Source organism: Engystomops pustulosus, chromosome 4, assembly GCF_040894005.1.
Source record: "Engystomops pustulosus chromosome 4, aEngPut4.maternal, whole genome shotgun sequence".
In the NCBI taxonomy this organism is placed as follows: domain Eukaryota; kingdom Metazoa; phylum Chordata; class Amphibia; order Anura; family Leptodactylidae; genus Engystomops; species Engystomops pustulosus.
The window spans coordinates 19,292,921-19,315,056 of record NC_092414.1 but is presented as its reverse complement, the minus strand read 5'-3'; the positions used below and the strand labels follow the sequence as shown (position 1 = coordinate 19,315,056).

General features: G+C 43.9%; 2 protein-coding genes across 7 annotated transcripts; one reads left to right on the top strand and one right to left on the bottom strand.

Annotated features, from left to right (window-relative positions):
• Positions 1-378: 378 nt before the first annotated feature.
• Positions 379-15,319, bottom strand: RMND1 (required for meiotic nuclear division 1 homolog). 2 transcript variants are annotated; one of them, XM_072145404.1, is made up of 13 exons: positions 15,238-15,312; positions 14,924-15,075; positions 13,574-13,934; positions 11,737-11,845; positions 10,040-10,115; positions 8,315-8,354; positions 7,742-7,842; positions 7,527-7,633; positions 6,632-6,696; positions 6,303-6,379; positions 2,854-2,974; positions 2,018-2,134; positions 383-629 (listed from the first exon to the last, which is right to left on the bottom strand). In XM_072145404.1, exons 3-13 carry the CDS (start codon positions 13,916-13,918, stop codon positions 597-599), a joined length of 1,191 nt encoding a protein of 396 aa, XP_072001505.1. In that variant the 5' UTR covers positions 13,919-13,934; positions 14,924-15,075; positions 15,238-15,312; the 3' UTR covers positions 383-596. The 2 variants fall into 2 exon arrangements, with proteins under 2 accessions (XP_072001504.1, XP_072001505.1); XM_072145403.1 differs by having other exon boundaries at positions 379-629; positions 13,574-15,075; positions 15,238-15,319.
• On the top strand, positions 15,007-22,117 carry ARMT1 (acidic residue methyltransferase 1). Of its 5 annotated transcripts, none has more exons than XM_072145409.1 (6): positions 15,007-15,092; positions 16,996-17,058; positions 17,489-17,594; positions 18,601-18,842; positions 19,145-19,310; positions 20,372-22,117. In XM_072145409.1, the coding sequence occupies exons 2-6, from the start codon at positions 17,021-17,023 to the stop codon at positions 21,134-21,136; spliced, it is 1,317 nt and encodes a 438-aa protein (XP_072001510.1). In that variant the 5' UTR covers positions 15,007-15,092; positions 16,996-17,020; the 3' UTR covers positions 21,137-22,117. The 5 variants fall into 5 exon arrangements, with proteins under 5 accessions (XP_072001510.1, XP_072001506.1, XP_072001507.1 ...); XM_072145405.1 differs by lacking the exon at positions 15,007-15,092 and adding an exon at positions 15,166-15,301; XM_072145406.1 differs by lacking the exon at positions 15,007-15,092 and adding an exon at positions 15,185-15,333.
• The last annotated feature ends 19 nt before the right edge of the window (positions 22,118-22,136 follow it).

The following is a 22,136-nucleotide window of genomic DNA, read 5'->3' as shown; positions in this document are numbered from 1 at the left end:
TACCCAAATAACAGGGCGGTCACTGCATTCAGAAGAAAGTCTGTGACACTGGATTTGTAGGTCTTCATTATATAGCAGTCAGCCTCCCCCACAGTGTATTATATTGATCAGTAGTCAGATATTCAGCTCTGTAGGTAGAGACTTAAAGGAAATCTACTACCAGGATGAAGGATTATAAACCAAGTGCACTGACATACTGGTGGGTGTCCTCTCTGGCAGGATCTGCTCTTCTTTATGCTTCGTATGCCCTTGTTTTTAAGTAAAAAAAAGGCTTTAAAATGATGTAAATGAGTCAGAGGGGCTCCAAGCTCCATAGTTGTTAATGGAGCCTGGAGCCCCTTAGGCCCATTTGCATAATTTTAAAACTTTTTTTTTAAAAACCAGGGGGCATAAGAAGCTAAAAGAAGAGCAGATCCTACTAGAGGGGGCACACCAGTAGATCAGTGTCCTTGGTTTACAATCCTTCATCCTGGTGGTAAATGTCCTTTAAAGGGGCAGCCATCGTGCTCAGCTCTCCCTCCGGAGGGATTCTGTGCATTACATGTTCACCCCTGTAAGGGTGGGACAAATCCTTTTAGGGTTCACAACTTTGGTCATCAGAAAATGACTCTTCCAAGCTCAAACAGCACCTGAAAAACATCAAAAGAAAGGAACAGAAGTGAAACGCATGTAATATTTAATGGGGTACTGCTGACGTGTTATGAGGGTCATCCATGATCTACAATTAAAAGAGTCGGACTGTAATATAGAGACTGCAAGGTACTGGTTCTGGGTTATAAACCAACTCACAACTCCCTTTAAGGGGTTGTACCAAGCTTGCAAGTTATCCAGATAGTTGGGGGCCCACAATTAGAGACTTTAAATTCCCCTTGTGAATGGGCAATTGCTTCTTTGTTCCCTTCTTTGGTTCTGACACAATGGGGGTCATTTACTAAGGGCCCGATTCGCGTTTTCCCGACGTGTTACCCAAATAATTCCGATTTGCGCCGATTTTCCCTGAATTTTGGCGCACGCGATCGGATTGTGGCGCATCGGCGCTGGCATGCACGCAACGGAAATCGGGGGCGTGGCCGAACGAAAACCCGACGGATTCGGAAAAAACGCAGCATTTTTTTTAAAAAATAGTGTCGCGGAACTTGCACTTACCTTCACTAGGAATAGGCCGGTGTACTTCAGTGCCACCTGGTGGACGTCGGAGGAACTGCCTTAATGAATCCCAGCCGGACCCGAATCCACCGCAGAGAACACGCCGCTGGATCGCAAATGGACCGGGTAAGTAAATCTGCCCCACTGACTGAGATCTGTAATAGTGGACCGTGCAGAGCGCTGATCACTTACCTGATTATTGAGGCTACCAGTCAGACCCCCCCCAGCGATCAGTAACTTATCTTGTGGAAAGGCGAATAGGTGTATTTTGTGGAATAACCCCCTTCAAATGAAAACGGTCACCAGATTTTACCCCACTAAACTAGAAGAGTCATATTTTTCATCCCTGAGATGAATCAAGTTTAGAGGCTGCAGGGGGCGTGACAACACAAGACACCTATATCTCTGGTTCTATAGCACCCAGAAACATGCTGCTAGTTTTATAATAAAGATAAGAATCTCACTTTTCAGATGACATCAGACATGTGATTCTGCGATCTACAGAACCATACATATAGTGAAGAGCAGAAATATGAGAAGTGGATTTTTTATCTGCAGCTCATATTTTCATCTCTGGTAACAATCAGAAAGATGAGATTCCTATCTTTAATATGACACCAGCAACATGTTTCTAGGCGCTAGATTTCTCCCCCTGCAGACTTAAAAACTTGACTCATCTCTAGTGAAATCTGACTCTTCTCTGCTCGCTGTCACATGACTTTGGAGATTTTTTTTAATTCGTAAAAGGAGAAGTTTTCACATAAAAGAGGGAATTCTAGAAAGGACTTTTCAGGACTGGGAGTTTAATGCGATAAAATCGGGTGACAGGTTCCCTTTGAAGCTGATTGTTGCAGATCAAGAGGACACTTACCTCTATGGTGATGAGTATGACGATCATCCATTCCAGTCGCAGAGCGTGCTTCTCGTTTAGGTGATTCCGCATCAGATCTGTCAGTTCGGTACAGTGTTGCAGTTTTTCATTAATCACCTGGAATATAGAAACATATATTTGTGTAAAACCCTCCAGTGTCCTGTAATAGCAGAGAAATGTCAGTCCCTTACAGTCACACGAACGCTCGCTGCTCACCCCTTCCCTCTCCATAGAGTAGTGCAGAGCCGTCGCAGTAACATGGCGAAATATCGGACATGTCCTATATTTTGCCATGCACGCTCACGGTGCAGTGACCGGCGCCGTTGGTATCAATGGTGTGGGTTTCCTCTGGGTCCTCCAGTTTCCTCCCACACTCCAAAACATACTGGTAGGTTGATTAGACTGTGAGCCCAATTGGGAATTATTATTATCAGTCCCCATTGTGTGAATGTGCCCTAATTAACCAGAGTGGGGGCTGCTGGGAAGAAAAAAAATTGGGTGTACAACCAGACATTTGCATAAGCATAAAAACAGAATTTTCTCAAATATGACAGATTGGGGCAGATTTACTTACCCGGTCCATTCGCGATCCAGCGGCGCGTTCTCTGCGGTGGATTCGGGATTCATTAAGGCAGTTCCTCCGACGTCCACCAGGTGGCGCTGCTGCGCTGAAGAGCATCGGTACGCACTCAAGTTCACCGGCCTATTCCTAGTGAAGGTAAGTGCAAGCTCCGCGACACATTTTTTTTAAAAAATGCGGCGGTTTTTACGAATCCGTCGGGTTTTCGTTCGGCCACGCCCCCCGATAATCAGAGAGTTAATAATAAAAATCGCACCTTGACTCTGCGGTTGATGCTGAGGAATTGACACGTTTTATCGTAGAGGTGCTCAAGGTTTTCCCTGTCCCAGTAGAAATCCGGAGTCATGAGAAGATCCGAGCTCAGGTTGATCCGATGTCTGTAAGTTATAAACACATAACAACAGCGATTTTACCAAATAGACTATACACATTATAGATTCGCTCACTCATTATAATGTGAATATAACTCGTACTGCCATGCTATATACACAATGAAAAGTATCATACAGTTCATATAAATTACACTCCATCCACTAAATATACAGTAACGTATAATATACATAAATTATCATTGCCATACCATGCATTAAATGAACAGTACTATATAGTACACAAAAAAACAGTACATAGTACATATCCATAACACTACCATACACTAATGAACAGTACCATATAGTACACATAAGTAACACCTCCATATCATACATTAATAAACTGTACCTTATAGTAGGATATATAAACTCTATATTCTAAATGTACAGTACCACATAGTACACATAAATAGCAATACCTTACACTGAATAAACGAGGGGTTATATAACATTGCAATACCATAAACAGTATCATATAGCACACATTAGTAACACCGCCACACCGTACAATTAACAGAGCCCATAAATAATACTGTCACACCATACACTAAATAAACAGTACCATATAGTACACATAAATAACACTGCTATACCATACACTAAATAAAGAGTACCATATAGTACACATAAATAACACTGCTATACTATACACTAAATAAACAGTACCATATAGTACACAGAAATAACACTGCTATACCATACACCAAGTGAACAGTAATACATAGTACACATAAATAACACTGCCCCACCATACACTTAATAAACAGTACCATGTAGTACACATAAATAACACTGCCCCACCATACACTAAATAAACAGTAGCATATAGTACACATAAATAACACTGCTATACCATACACTAAATAAACAGTACCATGTAGTACACATAAATAACACTGCCATACCATACACTAAATAAACAGTAGCATATAGTACACATAAATAACACTGCTATACCATACACTAAATAAACAGTACCATGTAGTACACATAAATAACACTGCCATACCATACACTAAATAAACAGTAGCATATAGTACACATAAATAACACTGCTATACTATACACTAAATAAACAGTAATACATAGTACACATAAATAACACTGCTATACTATACACTAAATAAACAGTACCATGTAGTACACATAAATAACACTGCCATACCATACACTAAGTCAGTGATGGCAAACCTTTAAGAGACCGAGTGCCCAAACTGCAAACCAAAGGCGACGTTTCTATTACAAGGTGCCAACACAGCAATTTAGCCCAATAGCGCCACAATACCACTATACAAGAGACAAATAACACTGTGACATCATGAGGCCACCATTACAACCACATAAATAGCATAATTCTGGTTATAAAGATCACTGTACAAAGGCCAACATTACCAATAATAACACTATACTAGAAGCTAATGTAGTGATGAATACAGTATTACTGCCATCAGTGTGGAATATTACCGCCATATACTGATTATCATTACCCCCATACAGTGACAGCAGTCCTGAGTAGAGGCAGGGACTGGGGGACTATAAGTTAGTCTGCTTATGGACCAAATATTGCCATCTTAACCCCTTTTTTGTTTTTGCATTTACAATTTTTACTCCCCACATTCAAAAATTTAACTTTTTTTTTCCATAATGCAGTGAAATTGGTGCCATTTTTTTGTGCCATTTTCTTGTGGGCTTGGATTTTACTGCTTTCACTGTTCACCACAAATGAATATATTCTTTAGGTGGGTGCGATCACGGGGAAACTAAATTTATAAAGGTTTTATAATATTTTCATACATTTACAAAAATGAAACCACCTGCACAAAAAAAAAAAAAAATTATTTTTGCTAACTTTTTCATACTTCAGTGTACGGAGCTGTGTGTAGTGTAATTATTTCCGAGATGACCTGATGTTTTTAATGCTACCATTTTGAGGACCGTACAGACTTTTGATCAGTTTTTATTACATGCTGCAAAATGGCTAAAAAGTGGCATTTTGATCCAGTTTGGCAGGGAGGTGGTGAAAGGTGTGGGCACATGTGGATTTGGGATCACACGTATGACAGCTGTCTGTGGCCACATATATACTTGCCTCATCACATGCACCGTGCGGCCAGTGATGCAGCATAGCACCCGGCCACATTGTGCATGCGCTGCCTGCAGTGGAGCTATGCTGGCTTCATTGGCCGCCTGATGCAAGTGATGAGCGCTTCAGACACAGACCAGTATATATGTGGCAACAGACAGTTGTCATACAGGTGGATTTGGGACACTAAATCACAGTTACCTATAGTTGGTTTAGTGTCCCAAAGCCACCTGACAGGACCTTTGAAGGCATTTGCAGCTCTAACACTGAACTGCTGATGTGCAAACCACACACAGCAGCCCCAGCAGCTCCTGACCTCTTATCTTCTGATGCTGCAGGCTTCCTTCTGTGGACTCTCACTCCTCGTACTGCTGTACTTGTCTTCCCGGGCTGAAGAGGAGGAGGGGCGGGCACTGATCGGCTGCTACTGTCTCACTAAGGCATCACTAGTGAGAGCAGAGCCGATCAGCTTCAGGATGCAGTGGCTGCCGGAGCTCCGACTTTGATAAGAATGGGGAGATGGTGCGCGTGCCTGCAGAGAGGGCTCTGCGTGCCCTCTCTGGCACGCGTGCCATAGGTTCGCCACCACTGCACTAAGTGAACAGTAATATATAGTACACATAAATAACACTGCCATACCATACGCTAAATAAACAGCACAATGCAGTACACATAAATAACACTGCCATACCATATACTAAGTAAACAGTAGCATACAGTACACATACATAGATACAATGCAGTACATAGGATAAGCACTACCATATATTATACATACATAGCATTGCCTTGCACAGTACCATATAGTGCACTGAAATAACACTGCCATTCCTGAAAACCGCTTTACTACCATATTTAGGATACATGCACACGACTATGTGCCCGCCATACTGTAGCACGGTGGGCACACGTCAGTGCCGGGGAGAGGAGGAGCAGCGGTCACCCCCGCCCCTCTCCATAGCGATGTTTTTGCGCACGGCGCCGTCTTACAGGGAAAGATAGGACACGTTCACGTGGGCTGCACCGTACCGCTCCCGTATGGCGCCGTGCACTCACAGCGTTGTATATACGTCCTCCATACGGCCGTGTGAATGTAGCCTTATATGTACTTTTAGGTTTAGATTTTACAGTTGATTTACTTATAGTGGCTGTTACAGGAGGATGGGGGTGATAGTCCTACATACACACAGCCCCCCTCCGGTCCAGAGTATGGCCAGCGTTGTGCGCTGCTCGGATGACCCCTACCTTTACCTTAGCGCAAACAGCTCCCCGATTTTCTGCATGACGTCATCGTGAGACAACTTCACCTTCTTTCTGGATTTCAGCATCTGAAATATGACATTTTTAAATTTTTAATTTTTGTCAATTTCCATAACTAATAACTTTTGCATTTTTTTCAATGATATAACAAATGAGGGATTGTTTTTTGCAGGGCGAGTTGTTTTTTTCACCCGTCATTTTTTTTGGCTTATAATAACTTATCCCCTAGCCACAGGACAGGTCATACTTGTCTGATCACATGATCACTAGAAAATACTGTATCCAGCAATTATCATCTACTTACAGAACTCAGGACCTACCTCTGGAATTGATTGGATAGACTCAACAAAAATATCCAGAGTTGACTCCCACATCGCCAGCTTCACTGCAAAGCACACAAATGATAAGAGACAATGAGACAAAATCAGTCTCCTTCCACTTCTGGCAGCTGACCATATACTCCCTACTTACTCCTCATGCAGAACGATTCTTTTCCACTATACTGCCCTGTCCTGCAATGCTTCTGCTCTTTCCATGTTTACCTTTTGGTGTTTCTGGTCATGGGCTATGGACAGAATCAGTATCCTTCCCCCTCTGGCAGCTTGATAACATATTTCCTTCTTACTTCCCCATCACAAGAAGTCTTCTGCTCTATATCTCCCTATACTGCAGAGGCACTGCATCTTTTATTTGGACCTCCCCTTTGGTGCCAACAAAGTTTCTTTGTGGACAAAATCAATCTTTTCCATGCCTAGCACCTAAAATATATGATCCTTTCTTACTTATTCTGCAGGAGGAGACCACTCCATAATATTACCTTGTAGTGCAGACCCTCAGCTCCTTATATGTGTCCCTTTTGGTGGTTAAAAATGGACAGAATCAGTCTCCTTCCCCCTCTGGCAGCTAACAATATAATCCATCCTTACTCCACCTGCAGAAGGAGGCTGCTCCACCATACTGCCTTGCACTGCATAGGCTCTGCTCCTTCCTGCTGCCCCTTTAGCTATGGACTGAATCAGTCCCCTTCCCCCTCTGGCATATAATAATATCATCCTTTCCTACGTCCCCATAGAAGGAGTCTTCCCAGTCATGCCGTCATATATTACATAGGCTCTGCTCCTTCTAGGAGCCCTCCTTTGGTACTGTTGGAGGTAGGTTCTGGACAGAATCAGTCTCCTTCTCCCTCTGGCAGCCGATAATATATTCCGTTCTTACCAGAAAGACAAAGTGCATTAGAGAAGGCAAATTTCTGTAGGATAAGATCATCCGCCTCCAGCTGGGATTCCAGCACAATTTCTCCTTTCACCAGTCTTGTGTGACCCCTAAGATGATACAGAATTACATCTAAGTCTGTATTATAGGGGTGTGTACATGTATATTGTGAATGGTATGATCCAAACCCAACCAGGTCTTACAAGGACGACGCTTACTCTCCAAAACTATAGTTTAACTCTTCATTCTCCCAGTGAACCAGCGCCACCTCGTACGGCTGGATTTCATGACGCTCCAGGATCTGCATGACGTGTTTCATCTAGAATCCATAAGACACGAGAGAATTTTAGGGTTAGTAAAGTCTTTGTTTTTCTTAAGACTTTTTAAGTAAAATTTATAGGGGAATTCCAAATTTTGCTTCCCTGTATTACATGCTTCTGAAAAGAATCTATCTCCTTCCCCTTCTAGCAGCCGTCAGTATCCATCCTTCTTACTTCCCTTATAGAAGTAGCGTACTCCCTTATACCACTATGCAGAGGCTCTGCACCTGTCCTGACAAGCAGGGCAAAACTATTGGCTGCCCTTCGACGATCCCAGTGCAGAGACCGGGCTGTGTGGGGAAGTGACTGAGCATGTGTGTCCACCAAAAATCCCCTCATTAGGTGGACATGCTAGTGGCTTCACACTATTACCACTAGGTGGCGCAATACTGTACATAATTCTAATATATTGTGAATTTTCTTTTAATCTATACAATAAATATGATACTTAAAGGAGGACAATATACTTACAGTACTCTCCTCTATGTTCCAAAACACGACTGCCCCCTCCCTGTAGGAAGAATAAGGTAACAACGTGACTTACATGTTCACGACACTGCACGTCCTTTATGTACAAATATGATGCTGTTATAGACAGTAATTGATAATCCATCATATATAATATACATACTTTATATAACATGCCCAATTAATTGATGTTGGAGCCCAAATTTCCATGTTTAAAAGCTTTTTTTTTCTTCCTAATGCGTCTCCATGGTTACAGACTACAAAACAACCCTGTGTAGTCTGAACCCTGCAGTCATACTCTCCCTTGCACTGATCAATATACAAGAAGTAAGAGGTGGATATAAATAATACTACAGGCTCAGACTACACAGTTTGTTCGTAGTCTGTTCCCATGGAGACACATTTGTTTGCATAGGAGCTGTGGACTCAATAGTCGTTTTAGTTACTATTAAACACTATTATAAAATTTGCTTCATTTTTCCTTCTTTGATGGACTAAAACAATATGGAGGTGAAGATTGAATTCGGGGATCTAATTTGGGGGTCCCCAAGACCCTTACTCAAGCGCAGCAGCTGTAGCGTGTGTAGGACTTCAGAGGGACTATGCAGAGGGACTTGGGACCCCTGTTTTAGTGATTGTGAGGGTCCCAGCAGTCAGATATGGATATGGGACTAGTTTTGTATAACCCCTTTTAGACACCATGTTTGGCCCTGACACCTAGTAGTGACCTCAGCCTGGACATCCACAGCTAGGACTTTGATCGCTTGCTATTAGGATGATGTTGTAACCTTCAGAAACTCAAATAACCCCAAAATGTTCTGAAATTCTCATCTGATTCAGAATAAATAACAAAATGTAAAAGGTGCTGTCTGCTTCACACACCCCTTTAAGGATCCCTTTAAGGTCTATATTAGGTAATATCCTCTGAACTCTGCAGTCCTCTGGGTTGGCTTCTGTGGTCAGTTGAAATATTATCAGTATGGACACTAGATATGTAACATTATATTAAATTTTTGGAGGGTAATATACCACTTTAAAGGGATTTTTCAACAATATACCCCTTTAAAGGGATTATTTGCTTTGGACAACCCTTACAGTCTCAGATCACAACACATTACACTGCTGAGATCCTCAGTAATCAGCTATAACATGAGGGAAATCCTGGAAGTAGGTGTTCACTTCCACTGCACTGCCTCCGCAGGATGAATGAGGTATTACACTCAGAGAATGGGTTCTCTGTGTAACAGAGAGGTCCTCCAGAGCGAGAGACTACAGGCGGTCCCCTACTTAAGGACACCCGACTTACAGACGACTCATAGTTACAGACGGACCCCTCTGCCCACTGTGACCTCTGGTGAAGCTCTCTGGAGGCTTTACTATAGTCCCAGACTGCAATGATCAGCTGTAAGGTGTCTGTAATGAAGCTTTATTGATAATACTTGGTCCAATTACATCAAAAAAATTTTAACTCCAATTGTCACTTGGGCAAAAAAAAAAAATTTGTCTGGAGCTACAATGATAAAATATACAATTCCAACTTACATACAAATTCAACTTAAGAACAAACCTACAGAACCTATCTTGTACGTAACCCGGGGACTGCCTGTATCTTTGTTGCTACTCTCCAATCTGGCCAAGAGTGGAGGACCCCGACCGGTCTAATAACCCTTACTCTTTAATTTATAGTTACCATCAATTTCTTAGACTAACAAACCCCCCTTGTCTTACCTGAAGAAAAATATGGCTCCAGAATCCTGCTCCTTAGAGACATTCTTCACTCCTACTAGTAATACATTGGAGGCGTCTGTAAGGAGAGAACCCTAATACAATTATTACATGCGTTAATAAATAACTTAAAGGAAATCTACCACCAGGATGAAGGATTGTAAACCAAGCACACTGACATACTGGTGTGCGCCCCCTCTGGCAGGATCCACTTTTGTTTTAGCTTATCATGCGCTTGTTTTTACTAATAAAAGGCTTTGAAAATATGCAATGGAGTCTGAGGGGCTCCAGGCTCCATTAAAACCTATAGAGCCTGGAGCCCCTCAGGCTCATTTGCATAATTTTAAAATCCTTTTTCTGTATAAAACAGAGAATCAGAAGCTAAAAGAAGAGCAAATCCTGCCAGAGGGGGCACAGACCAGTATGTCAGTGTGTTTGGTTTACAATCCTTCATCCTGGTGGTAGTAGTACTTTAAAGGGGATTCCAAAATTAACTCAAAATTAGAAAAAACATCCAATCTCGGCTCTCAGGAGCGCCCCCGTCCCCCCACTGGCTTCAAGTGGCGGCTACTGGTCCCATGAGTTGTAATTATGACAAAAGGAATACCAATTGTTAATTAAAGGGGATGTGCGCTGTAACACAATGCAGCATCTCCACTAAGCCTCTGAATACCATAGAGGGCCAACAATTAAAAAAAAAAAAAATAAATAACCCGGACAACCCCTTTAAGACTGCGCTGCTAAAATTGTGATGTCAGCACCGCCGGAGTCTTTCTAATGAGCTATTACCGTATGTGTATTTTCCCCTTTTAATCCTGTGGAATAATTTTGTAAACCCCTTTAATTCCAAATGACATTCCTGTATATCAGCAAGAGTCACTTAAAGGGAACCTGTCACCAGATTTTATCCCATTAAACTACGAGTCTCTTCAGGTAGGGAATGAAATGTCCTTTCTAGAATTCCCTCTTTTATGTGAAATCTCACCCGTTTACCTATTTAAAAAAAAATCTCCTCCAAATTCAGGCAAATATGACTCTTCTCCCCCTCATTTTCACAAGACGAGTCAAATTTAGTGAAAGGGAAGTGTCACTTCAGAAACTACTGTTCTACGGCACCTAGAAATAAGCTTTTATGTCATGTTAAAGATAAGGATCTCACCTTTCAGATCCCATCAGATTTATGGCTTTGTGAGCAACAGAACCAGAGGCATTAGTGATGGCTCGTTGGCGAATGAGCCGGCACCTTGTCGTGAACGACGGGAGTCCGGCTCCCCTCAGTGAGGCGATGGCTCACTTAGCCCCGCCCCTAAACGGCTCACCGCCCCCTTTTAATCTGATATTATCAGGGTAAAAGTGGTGTGTTGTGGGGTGACTGACTGGCCTGCAGCTTCCTATTTTACATGTAGTATAATGTAGCCGACTCTTCTTAGTGATCGGAGCCGGCTCACTAGGAAGAGCCGGACTTCCCACCACTAAGAGGCACAGTCAAGTGAATGGGACTTAGCGGCCATTCCAGCCCCTATACAATGTACTTCATACTTATAGCATGGACAAAGGAGCGGACATCGGGATGGTTATAACCCCTTAGATGCCGCAGTCACTGAGCTAAAATATGAAGAGAATGAGTGAGAGGCTTCTATACTTGTGTCTGTCAGCAGCATTGATCAGATACATGACACAGGTCAAGTTCAATGACTTACCCCGGGGCAAGCTTGGCAGTTCGTTGTACCCATGTGATGCCAGGTCGTGACACAGGGTGCCCAGGTGAAACTCATCAGCCGTTGCAAAAGCTGTGCACCGCATGACATCCTATAACAACATAATATTAGTCAACCAAAATACAGCAGAGTAAAAGCGTACCTGTCCTGGGAAAGCTGGGTGACAACCACCATAGTGATCCTTACAAGAGCTTGTCACATGACCTAGCTGCTACGATGTCTCCCGTACACTACACACAGAATCTAGGACATTATAGAGAAATACTGAGCTGAACTGTAATGAAAAAAACACTTGGGGTGAGATAGAAACTTACTATTAGCTCCAGCAGCCTCTGCCTGTGCCTCTCCTTTCTCACTGAGACAGCATCAGCAGGATCTTAAAGGGAACCTGTCACCAGGAGACCCATTTTTAGCACTCCCCCAGTCCCCACAGAGCATAGTACATACACTGCCAAAGTGTTTTTGTATAAAAAAAAGGTTTTACAGAAAAAAAGATATGTTATATTCTACCTTTCATTAGCATGTGATGTGTGACTAGGCAGTTGCCCACTGGGAGGGGCTGGAAAGGAGCAGTTCCCCCCCACCCTTGGGAAACATGTGACCTTTTCGAATATATGAATAACTCCACTCACTCAGGATTGGCTGTAGAGGAGCAGGGGGCGTCGCTAAGCCAAGTGATGGGTGTTTTCATATATTTGAAAAAGTCACATGGAGGAGCTGTTTCCCAAGGGTGGGGGGGGGGAGAACTGCTCCTTTCCAGCCCCTCCCAATTGGCAACTGCCTAGTCACACAGCAGATGCTAATGAAAGGTACAATATAACATATATTTTTTTCTGTAAAACCTATTTTGAATACAAAAACACTTTGGCAGTGTATGTACTATGCTCTGTGGGGACTGGGGGAGTGCTAAAAATGGCTCTCCTGGTGACAGGTTCCCTTTAAAGAACTAAAGAAGAACTATACCATTACCGAAAACTAAATAAAACCTACAGATACTCACCTGTCCTCCTCTTCTCTAAGCTTGACATGCCGGAATCACCTAGAAAAAAAGACTTATAATTAGCAGACCAGAGTGCAGGGACGAGATCTTCAGCACTCTGGGTGACTAATTATTCACGCCCCCACACCTCCATCTCGCATGCTGGAGTGGGAGGTGACCTTATGCAGGGGGCATGCATAATTAGCAACCTGGAACGACGGACATCTCGTCCCTGCACTCTGCCCTGCTAATTATAAGGCGTGTCAAGCTTAGAGAAGACAAGCACTTTGGGTGATATAGAAACTTCCTATTATCAGCCTTTGTCTGTTCTGAGTGAGACAGGAACTTACTTTTAGCTCCTGGACCCCCTTGATTTTACATCTGTCTCCTTTCTCACTCAGAAGCATCAGCAGGATCATACAAGTCAATGTAGAGAGGTACTGACCTGTACTAATATAAATAAAGCACTCAGGGTGATATAGAAACTTACAGTTAGCTCCAGCAGCATCTGTGTTTGTGTCTTTCCTTTCTCACTCAGAAGCATCAGCAGGGTCATATAGAACCTTATAGATAAGTACTGACTAATAAAGCTCTTAGGGTGAGATAGAAACTTACTTTTAGCACCAGCAACCTCTGTCTGTGACGGTGTCTCTCCTTTCTCACTAGAGGCATCAGTAATATCATACGGATACTCATACAGGGGGCCGATCTGTACTGATGGGGAAAAAACACTTGGGTCGAGATAGAGGCTGCTGCAGCTAATAGTAAGTTTCTATCTGCGTCTCTCCTCTCACACTCAACCCCATACATAACTATAGAGAATGGGATGTGTTGTGTTACCTCAGTTTTTGATAGGAAAGGCAGATTGGATCGGGACGGCTGCTTGGTTCTGGAGGACTTCAGGGGTCTCTTGGTGACTGGTCCTGGTGCAGTCTTTTCGGAGTATAATCTGGTCAGTGTCTTCTGTGTGGCATGATGGGGGTTCCAGGATTTAGAGCTGGAGGAAATCCTGAACGGAGAACTGTATGGAGTGTACGGCCGCAGATGTGTCATAGCGGGAAGCACAACGGGCCTTGTGGTCCTAGTCCCAGTTACCGATCTGCGTTGAACGTCCACATTTTGCCGTTTTCCAGTTCGACAGATTTGTCTTATAATATTCGGTGTCTTTCGTAGGAGTCCACTCATGGTAACTGTCACAGAGCTGGAAGACAAACACATGTAGACCACCAGAAGGACCTCTACCACCAATGAATAGAGATGAGCCGACCCGATAGTCAGTTTTGGCCAGGTGACTCGGAAATATTGCCGGATTGGCTTGCCGAATAGCCAATGTGGCAAATTTACGCCCCCAACCATCTAGCCAGGGTTGTGATTGGCTAAGGGGAACACCCCCTAGCAAATCAGAGCCATGGCTAGTAGTAGGGGCATCAATTAGCCAGAATGTATGTTCGTCCACCAATCAGGCAATACGTCCGACTATCGAGTCCGCTCATCACTATCGATGAACAGTCCACTCACTGGGACCTCCGTGGGTGCCACAACACATACTATACATCTCAATGAGGAGGCGGGTACAGTAAATAAGGGGACTCCCATTCTGAACATTGTTTGGGCAACCCCCTCCCCACTTGGATACAAGTGATCACCGGTAGTCACAGTAGTTGGACCCCCCCCTACAATCAGACATCAATATGGTCATAAGACTATTATAACTAAATGAATGCAAGCAGAGATCTTGGAAATTGTGATTTTTTAAAAATTTTAGGACATTTAAAAAGGTTTTGTCCTAGGCACGACCCACATTCCAAGGCGTAGGTGGCCATATAGACATTATAAATGGGTATATGGATATATATGGGGCTCGGATACAGTGTTATGGGAGTCTATGGGAATTATTCTTAGTAATTGAAGAGTCTGAAGGATAAGAAGTCCATAAAATGTCATTGTGAAAGAAGTTGGGGGGTATTTGAGCTTTTTTCACCCCTTAGAGGGTATGTCATCATGGCTGGTAATTTCGCTTTTGAATGACCTTGTGCTCTTCTCTTCTACAGCCTAAAGAGATTCCACCCTAAATTCCCCCATCTACATCATGTACAGGCTATACAGGGTCCACATAAAATATTCATCTCTCTGCGCAGCGCTAAGGGGACTCGAACCTGCGACCTTCACGACCCTAGACGCAGCGCTTACCTGCATGAAGAAGGCCACGCCCACCGCCTGGCTCTTCGCTAGCCCCGCCCATTACGGTTTCTTCATGTTGCCTATAGACGCTTCCTTCTGGCGGCCGCGTCTTGTTATTGGCAGCAGCAGATTCGATGAGGGCCGAAGATAACTTTCGTTTTCTGGTTTAGAAAAAAAAGTATGGAAAGTTATTGTGTAACGTGTGATATTTTATCAAAATTATTTTTATGGGGAAAAGATCAGTGTGAAAAGTAAAACTGAGGAAACAGTAAATACGCGAATGTGCGGAGGAGGGAAGGAGGATAGGTCTGGGCTCCGGCTACCTGCTGCAGCTGCTGGCTGTGTAGTGACTGCTGAGCCGGGAGAGGAGGCACCGCGGAGGGATATGTATGCGGCCGCTTTACCCGCTGTCTGCCTGAGTGTGTAGTTTGCGGCATGTGTGCAGTGTGTATGTGCGCCAGGGGAAAGTGCGTCTGATGTATAGTGCTGTGCGCTCACTTACCTCTGTCACTTACCTGGCTGATCACATTCACTGCCAGCAATGTGTATTGTAATGGGGAACTTCATGTGGACAGTGTGACACTATGGAGGCAGCCACAGTGCACTCTAATTTGTTCACTTTATAGCTGGCACTGTATATGAGGACACTGTATAGATGTCACTGTATATGGAGGCACCAATGATGTCATTGTATATGGGTGCACTGTATATGGGAGCACTATATAGATGGCACTGTATATGGAGGCACTGTATAGATGGCACTATTATAGCTGGCACTGTGTATGGGGACACTGTATAGATGGCACCGTATATTGGGGGCACTGGATAGATGGCACTGTATATTCGGACAATATATATATATATGGGAGACACTATAGCTGGCACTGTATATAGGGGTATTGTATAGCTGGCACTATATATATAGGGGTTCTATATATCTGGCACTGTATATAGGGGTATTGTATAGCTGGCACTATATATAGGGGTTCTATATAGCTAGCATTGTATATGGGGGCACTATCTGGCACTGTATATGGGGTTACTATATAGCTGGCACTGTATATGGGGACACTGGATATATGGCACTGTATATGGTGACACTGTAATGTGTATGGGGGAACTTTATATATGTTACTGTATATGGGGGCACTATATAGATGGCACTGTATATGGGGGCACTGGATAGCTGATACTGTATAGATATCACTGTATATGGGGTCACTAGCTGGCACTATATAGCTGACACTGGATATATGGCACTGTATAAGGGGACACTTTATGCACTGTAATGTGTATGGGGGGACTTTATATATGTTACTGTATATGGGGGCATTATATAGATGGCACTGTATATGGGGGCACTGAATATGTGACACTGTATATGGGGATACTGTATAGATGTCACTGTATATGGGGTCACTACCTGGCACTGTATATGGGAGCACTGGATAGCTGACACTGTATATGGGGATACTGTATAGATGTCACTGTATATGGGGTCACTATATAAATGGCACTATATAGCTAGCACAGAATATGGGGACACTATATAGCTGGCACTGTATATGGGGACACTGTATAGATGTCACTGTATATGGGGTTACTATATAGATGTCACTGTATATGGGGACACTATATAGCTGGCACTGTATATGGGGACACTATATAGCTGGCACTGTATATAGGGTCACTCTATATATGGCACTGTATATGGGGGCACTATATACCTGGCACTGTATATGGGGACACTATATAGCTGGCACTGTATATGGGGACACTATATAGCTGGCACTGTATATAGGGTCACTCTATATATGGCACTGTATATGGGGGCACTATATACCTGGCACTGTATATGGGGGCACTATATAGATGGCACTGTATATAGGGTCACTCTATATATGGCACTGTATATGGGGGCACTATATACCTGGCACTGTATATGGGGGCACTATATAGATGGCACTGTAAATGGGGGCACTTTCTGCGTGTGTGTATGATTTCCTAGCCTCACGTGTGTTACTGTACAGCAGATAATACTTGTTATAAAACTTGTTAACTTCCCGTTTCTTCTTGCCCAGACTCTACACCCACTAAACCCACAAGATGGAGACTCCCTGCCCGCTGTCTGCCAAGTATGAAGGGTGTGTGCCTACTGCAGCCTTCCCGCATACCACGTCTTGTGCAGGTTACATCGGGGCATATGGGGAAGTCAGTCAGGAAATTGCAGAACCTAGAGCTTCATGTGACTGATCCCGAGTCACCGTGACTCCACATTATCCTTATTATTAAACGTCTACATAACCAGGGGGGGGGGGGGGGGGTGTCTGGGGGTGACCTCCCCTTTAAGTCACTGATTGCAGAAATAAATGCAATCATATGGATGGGAGGGAAGCAGATGGCACGGCTGCAGTTCCTAGGCTCAGCCACTATACAGAGAACGGAGCTGTCCTTCCAAAACCGTTCTCTGTGTGGATTCATAGTCAGCTGATCGGGTGGGGACCCCTTTAAGACCACTAAGGTGGGGGCTGCTGTAATTTTCTGTATCATTGATTGTATTTCCTGGTTTTTCAGGTCCTTCGCTTACTTCACAGTCAAGGACCGGCTGCCGCAGATACTGACCAAAGTCATAGACACCATACACAGGAACAAGAACAAGTTTTTGGAAGACTATGGAGAGGTGAGTGATTGTCCCATAATCCACATTCATCACAAATCACAGGAGTTACATACGTTTTACTGGTCTCCGTAAGGCAATCTTGGAAATTAGCCCATACCCCAGAGCGCCCTCCTTAGGATATAAATATTGCCACCCCTCATTGCCCTTTAAAGGGAACCTGTCACCAGATTTTACCCCATTAAACTAGCAGCCCCCTCAGGGTAGGAAATGTCCTTACTAGTATTCCCTCTTCTTAAAAATAAAAAATCTCCCCCAAATATGACTCTTCTCACCTCATTTTCACATGAGATAAGTCAAGTTTAGTGCTTGCAGGGGGAGTTTCACTTCAGAAGCCCCTATCTTCTGTTCTATAGCACCTAGAAACATGCTGCTGGTGTCATATTAAAGGGCATCTACCATCAGGGTGAAGCACTGTATGCAAATGAGCCTAAGTGACTCCATAGGTGTTAATAAAGCATGGAGCCCCTCGGGCTCATTTGCATACATTCTTTTATCCTGGTGGAAGATGTCCTTTAAATATAGCAGTCTCATCTTTCAGACCACATCAGGCTTGTGGTTCTGTGATCTACAGAACCAGAGATACAAACAGATACAAAAATGTCGGGAATTGAATTTTAACCTTAAGATCAAATTTCCAACTATGTCTTTAACTGTCTATATCTCTAGTTCTGTATCTTCCAGAACCAGTAGCCTTATGCGATCTGAAAGATGAGATTCTTATCTTTAATATGACACCAGCAACAGGTTTCTAGGTGCTATATAACCAAAGACACTCTCTGTTCACTTGACTCCTCTCTGGTAAAATATGACTCTTCTCTGCTCATATGGCAATGACTTTGGAGGAGATTTTAGTTGAGATTTCACATAAAAGAGGGAATTCTAGTAAGGACATTTCATCCCCCATCTGAGGGGGCTGGTAGTTTAATGGGATAAATCTGGTGACCACTTCCCTTTAAGTAGTTGCTTCTGCTGGTTGAGCAGACCCCAGATGTGTGTTTTTTTTCAGGAGGGCATCGAGGCAGAGAAGAAGGCGATATCTTTTTTCTCCAAACTACGCAATGAATTGCAAACGGACAAGCCGATCCTGGCGCTGAGCGACCAGCAGCCCGATACACAGATCTGGAACCAGTACCTGGACTATCAGAAGACCCTACTGAGCAACGGTGAAGAGCCCAGCTGGTTCCGATCCCCCTGGCTCTATGTGGAGTGTTACATGTATCGCAGAATCCAGGAAGGGATGTGTCTGAGGTGAGAGCTTATTACACATCCGTGGCAGTCGGCATACTCGACCTGCTACTCGATTCATCTGGCGACCCAATGGACAGGCGATAACATGCTGATCAGACCAATGGGATTCACAAGATCTGAGGTCCTGTAACTGGACCCCACATCTTGTGGTCACCGGGAATCCCATTCTTATCTCCTATCCTTTGGATCATTCTTGTGGGACCCCTTTAAGAAAATTTTGTAGTGTATTACCCTAGGGAGGGGGGTAAAATGTAATCTTGGACAGTCCCTTTAATAGCACCCGCTATTGTGTTTTCACACAGCCCGCCCATATCTGGATTTGACGTCTTCGAGGATGTGAAGAAGGAGAGTTTCTTTCAGTCCCAGCCGGCCATGTTGTCTCTGTGCGCTCATCTCCAGGAGCTTAAAGGCAAAATGAGCGGCTTCAGTAACACGGAGGTGCGGGAGGAGATCCACAAACTGCTGCAGGTGAGTAACCAGCCAAAAAATATTTAAAGGGGTCATACCATCTCAATTAATTAAAGAGGGTGAATGGGGTAATTGCTGTGTTATGATTAGGATAGATCATCAGTATCGGTTCATTGTGGGGGTCCTGTTCCTTAATCCACCGATAATGCAGGAACCGCTGACACTTGAACTCACACAACAAAGACCAAAGCATGTCTCCATTGTCTGCACAGTGGTCAAGTCAGGTTACTGCAGGTCATGTGAACAAGCCTCTGCGCTGCAGTAACCTGGCTTGGCCACTACATAGAGAACAGTGCTGTGTTTTTAGCTTTGTTCTAGGTGTTATATCCAGTCCTTGCTGTGAATATCTGATCAGCAGGAGTACCAGGTTGCCAATCATTACATAGTGGTTGTGCTTGGTATTGCAGCTCATTTGCATTAGTCGTAGATGGCAGAAATACCAGACTTTGGAGCCCTACAGACCTATCCTAAGATAATGAACTCATTTAAAGAGATAATACAGCACCACAGCTGCCTATGGGCTCTACCTATTATTGCAGCTCAGTTTCATTGAAGGGAAGGGAAGGGCATGGAGCTGCAATACCAGACCCAACCTGCAGACAAGGGTGATGCTGTTTGCAAGGAAAAAACTAAAGCAGCCACATTCTCGTAATTGAAACCCTAGGGTCTTTTATGTCTTAAAGGAGTTGTTCAAAGTTTGATTATTATCCCTAATCTGATCTGTTCAGTGGGGGTCTCATTTTCACTATTGCAAGAAGTGGCAGGTTGTGCATGCCTACTTCTGCCCCATTTAATTCTATGGTTGTGCAAGAAATTGACAAGCACAGCGCTTATGTATCTCCAGCACTCTCAGGCAGTGATTGAGAGTGTTGGATATACATGAGCGCTGTGTTCTGCAATTTCTGAGACTTCCATAATATTGAATGATGAGGCAGTATGCATGCTCGACTTGGCGCTCATGATTGTGTCCCAGTAATCCCTGTCGATAGGGAATAACAAACTTGGGACAACCCCTTTAAGATGCACATTGGTAGGTAATATCCTGTGTTTGTCACTTGTAGGTGTCTCTGTGGGGAAATAAGTGTGATCTGTCCATATCCGGGGGTCAGGACAACTCCCAGAAGACCAGTGTCCTGTCTTCACTGGAGGACTTCAAGGCGTTCATCCTGGTGGATGACATGGATTCTCTCTGGAACATCTTGTCAAGGAATCGAGACGGAAACAACGAGTCCCGGACAAGAGTGGACATAGTTCTTGACAATGCCGGATTTGAGTTAGTTACTGACTTCATCTTGGCGGACGCCATGTTGTCCCTGAACCTGGCCACGGAGGTTCACTTCCACGGGAAGGTCGGGCCGTGGTACGTATCAGACACCACAAAACACGACTACGACTGGACGATTCAGAAATGTCTGGCCGCCAACAACAAGTGGATGTCAAAGTGTGGCCAAACCTGGAAGGAGAACCTGAAGAAGGGGCGCTGGGTGTACCACCAACATCTCTTCTGGACCCTGCCCCACGAGTACTGCACCATGGCCGAGGTGGCTCCAGACTTATACACCGAGCTACAAAAATCCGATTTGGTCTTATTTAAAGGAGACTTGAATTACAGGAAACTCACGGGAGACCGGAAGTGGGACTACACCGTGCCCTTCTCTGAGGCGCTCAGGTCCTTTCACCCCGCACCGCTGTGCAGCATCAGGACCTTGAAGGCCGACGTGCAGGTCGGGTTGCAGGAGGGGGTCGGAGAGCGACTCTCAGCAGCCGAAACTGACTGGATGATATCTGGCAAATATGGCGTCATCCAATTCAGTCCTGTAGTTTGATTAATTTTTCTGGTGTGTCTGTACTCATGACATGTGGAACATCACCCTTAAAGGGCTTGTCCATCTTACGTATGCCTATGACCTATTCATAGGATTTCAGATTGGTATCAGCTGAGTCCGGCTTTAGAATGTATAGGGCTAATCATTTTGTGAATAAAGTTGGCTTTAGAATCAACACATGAGTGGAACAGCTCCCTTCTCTGTGTTGTGGCCAAGCCAGGTTACAGCAGCTCAAGTGAATGGTAGTTGCAATAACACAGTTTGGCCTCTATGTAGAGAATGGTGTTGTTCTACTGAGTGGAGGAAGCCAGAATCAGCTAGTCATGGGTATCTCTAGTATCAGACCCCAACGCTTCTATGGATAGGTCATTACTATACATCTGCTAGAAATCGTCTTTAAGCTGACCTTACTCATTGCATCTAAAGTGTACGGGGTCATTCTATTGAATTTGGAAATAATTCACTAACAAAGGTGTCCGGGTGGACCTACACTCTAAGATTAGATACACTGTGATGAAGAAAGAATTGGTTATCAACCTCCTGATGCAAGGAAGAAGTTACCTTCCACCGACAGCAAGCAGAGGTCTTACAATGGTGATGTTTGCGGGGGGATTTCTACTGACACTTGGTGAATGTTTTCATGAATGTAGAGATAATGCTTGTTCTCCATGAAGCCCATGATTTTTTTCATGTATTTAGTGGTATCCTCCTCCACCGATGAAGAATCGGCCATGTTGGATTGCGCATGTCCGATCCTTTGCTCACAGGAAAGTTAAGCCGCCGCCAGAGCTATCTGAAAGCGTTTTACTCCCTTCTCTGCATGACAAGAGCACATACCTCAGTGCATGATCGGGGCGTACACCCTATGATGACGCTGCCAGCGACAGTCCATGTGGTATATCCGCACTCGGATCCATTCTCTCGCTCTGATTTGTAATAATCGCTTCATTTTCTGCTTGAAATATATATTTTTGACTATCACCTTTATTGTGTCGTCTCA

What these genes read in the sequence shown, in the direction of transcription:
- RMND1 (XM_072145403.1), bottom strand. Translation starts at nt 14,089, where the DNA reads ATGGTTGGGGGCGTAAATTTGCCACATTGGCTATTCGGCAAGCCAATC. An exon ending in GGGGAGCTGTTTGCGCTAAG is followed by an intron (nt 2,975 to 6,302) that starts GTAAAGGTAGGG and finishes TATAACTTACAG; the next exon opens with ACATCGGATCAACCTGAGCT. An exon ending in TCATACTCATCACCATAGAG is followed by an intron (nt 630 to 2,017) that starts GTAAGTGTCCTC and finishes GATGTTTTTCAG; the next exon opens with GTGCTGTTTGAGCTTGGAAG.
- ARMT1 (XM_072145409.1), top strand. Translation starts at nt 17,021, where the DNA reads ATGGAGACTCCCTGCCCGCTGTCTGCCAAGTATGAAGG. An exon ending in TTTTGGAAGACTATGGAGAG is followed by an intron (nt 17,595 to 18,600) that starts GTGAGTGATTGT and finishes GTTTTTTTTCAG; the next exon opens with GAGGGCATCGAGGCAGAGAA. An exon ending in AGATCCACAAACTGCTGCAG is followed by an intron (nt 19,311 to 20,371) that starts GTGAGTAACCAG and finishes TGTCACTTGTAG; the next exon opens with GTGTCTCTGTGGGGAAATAA.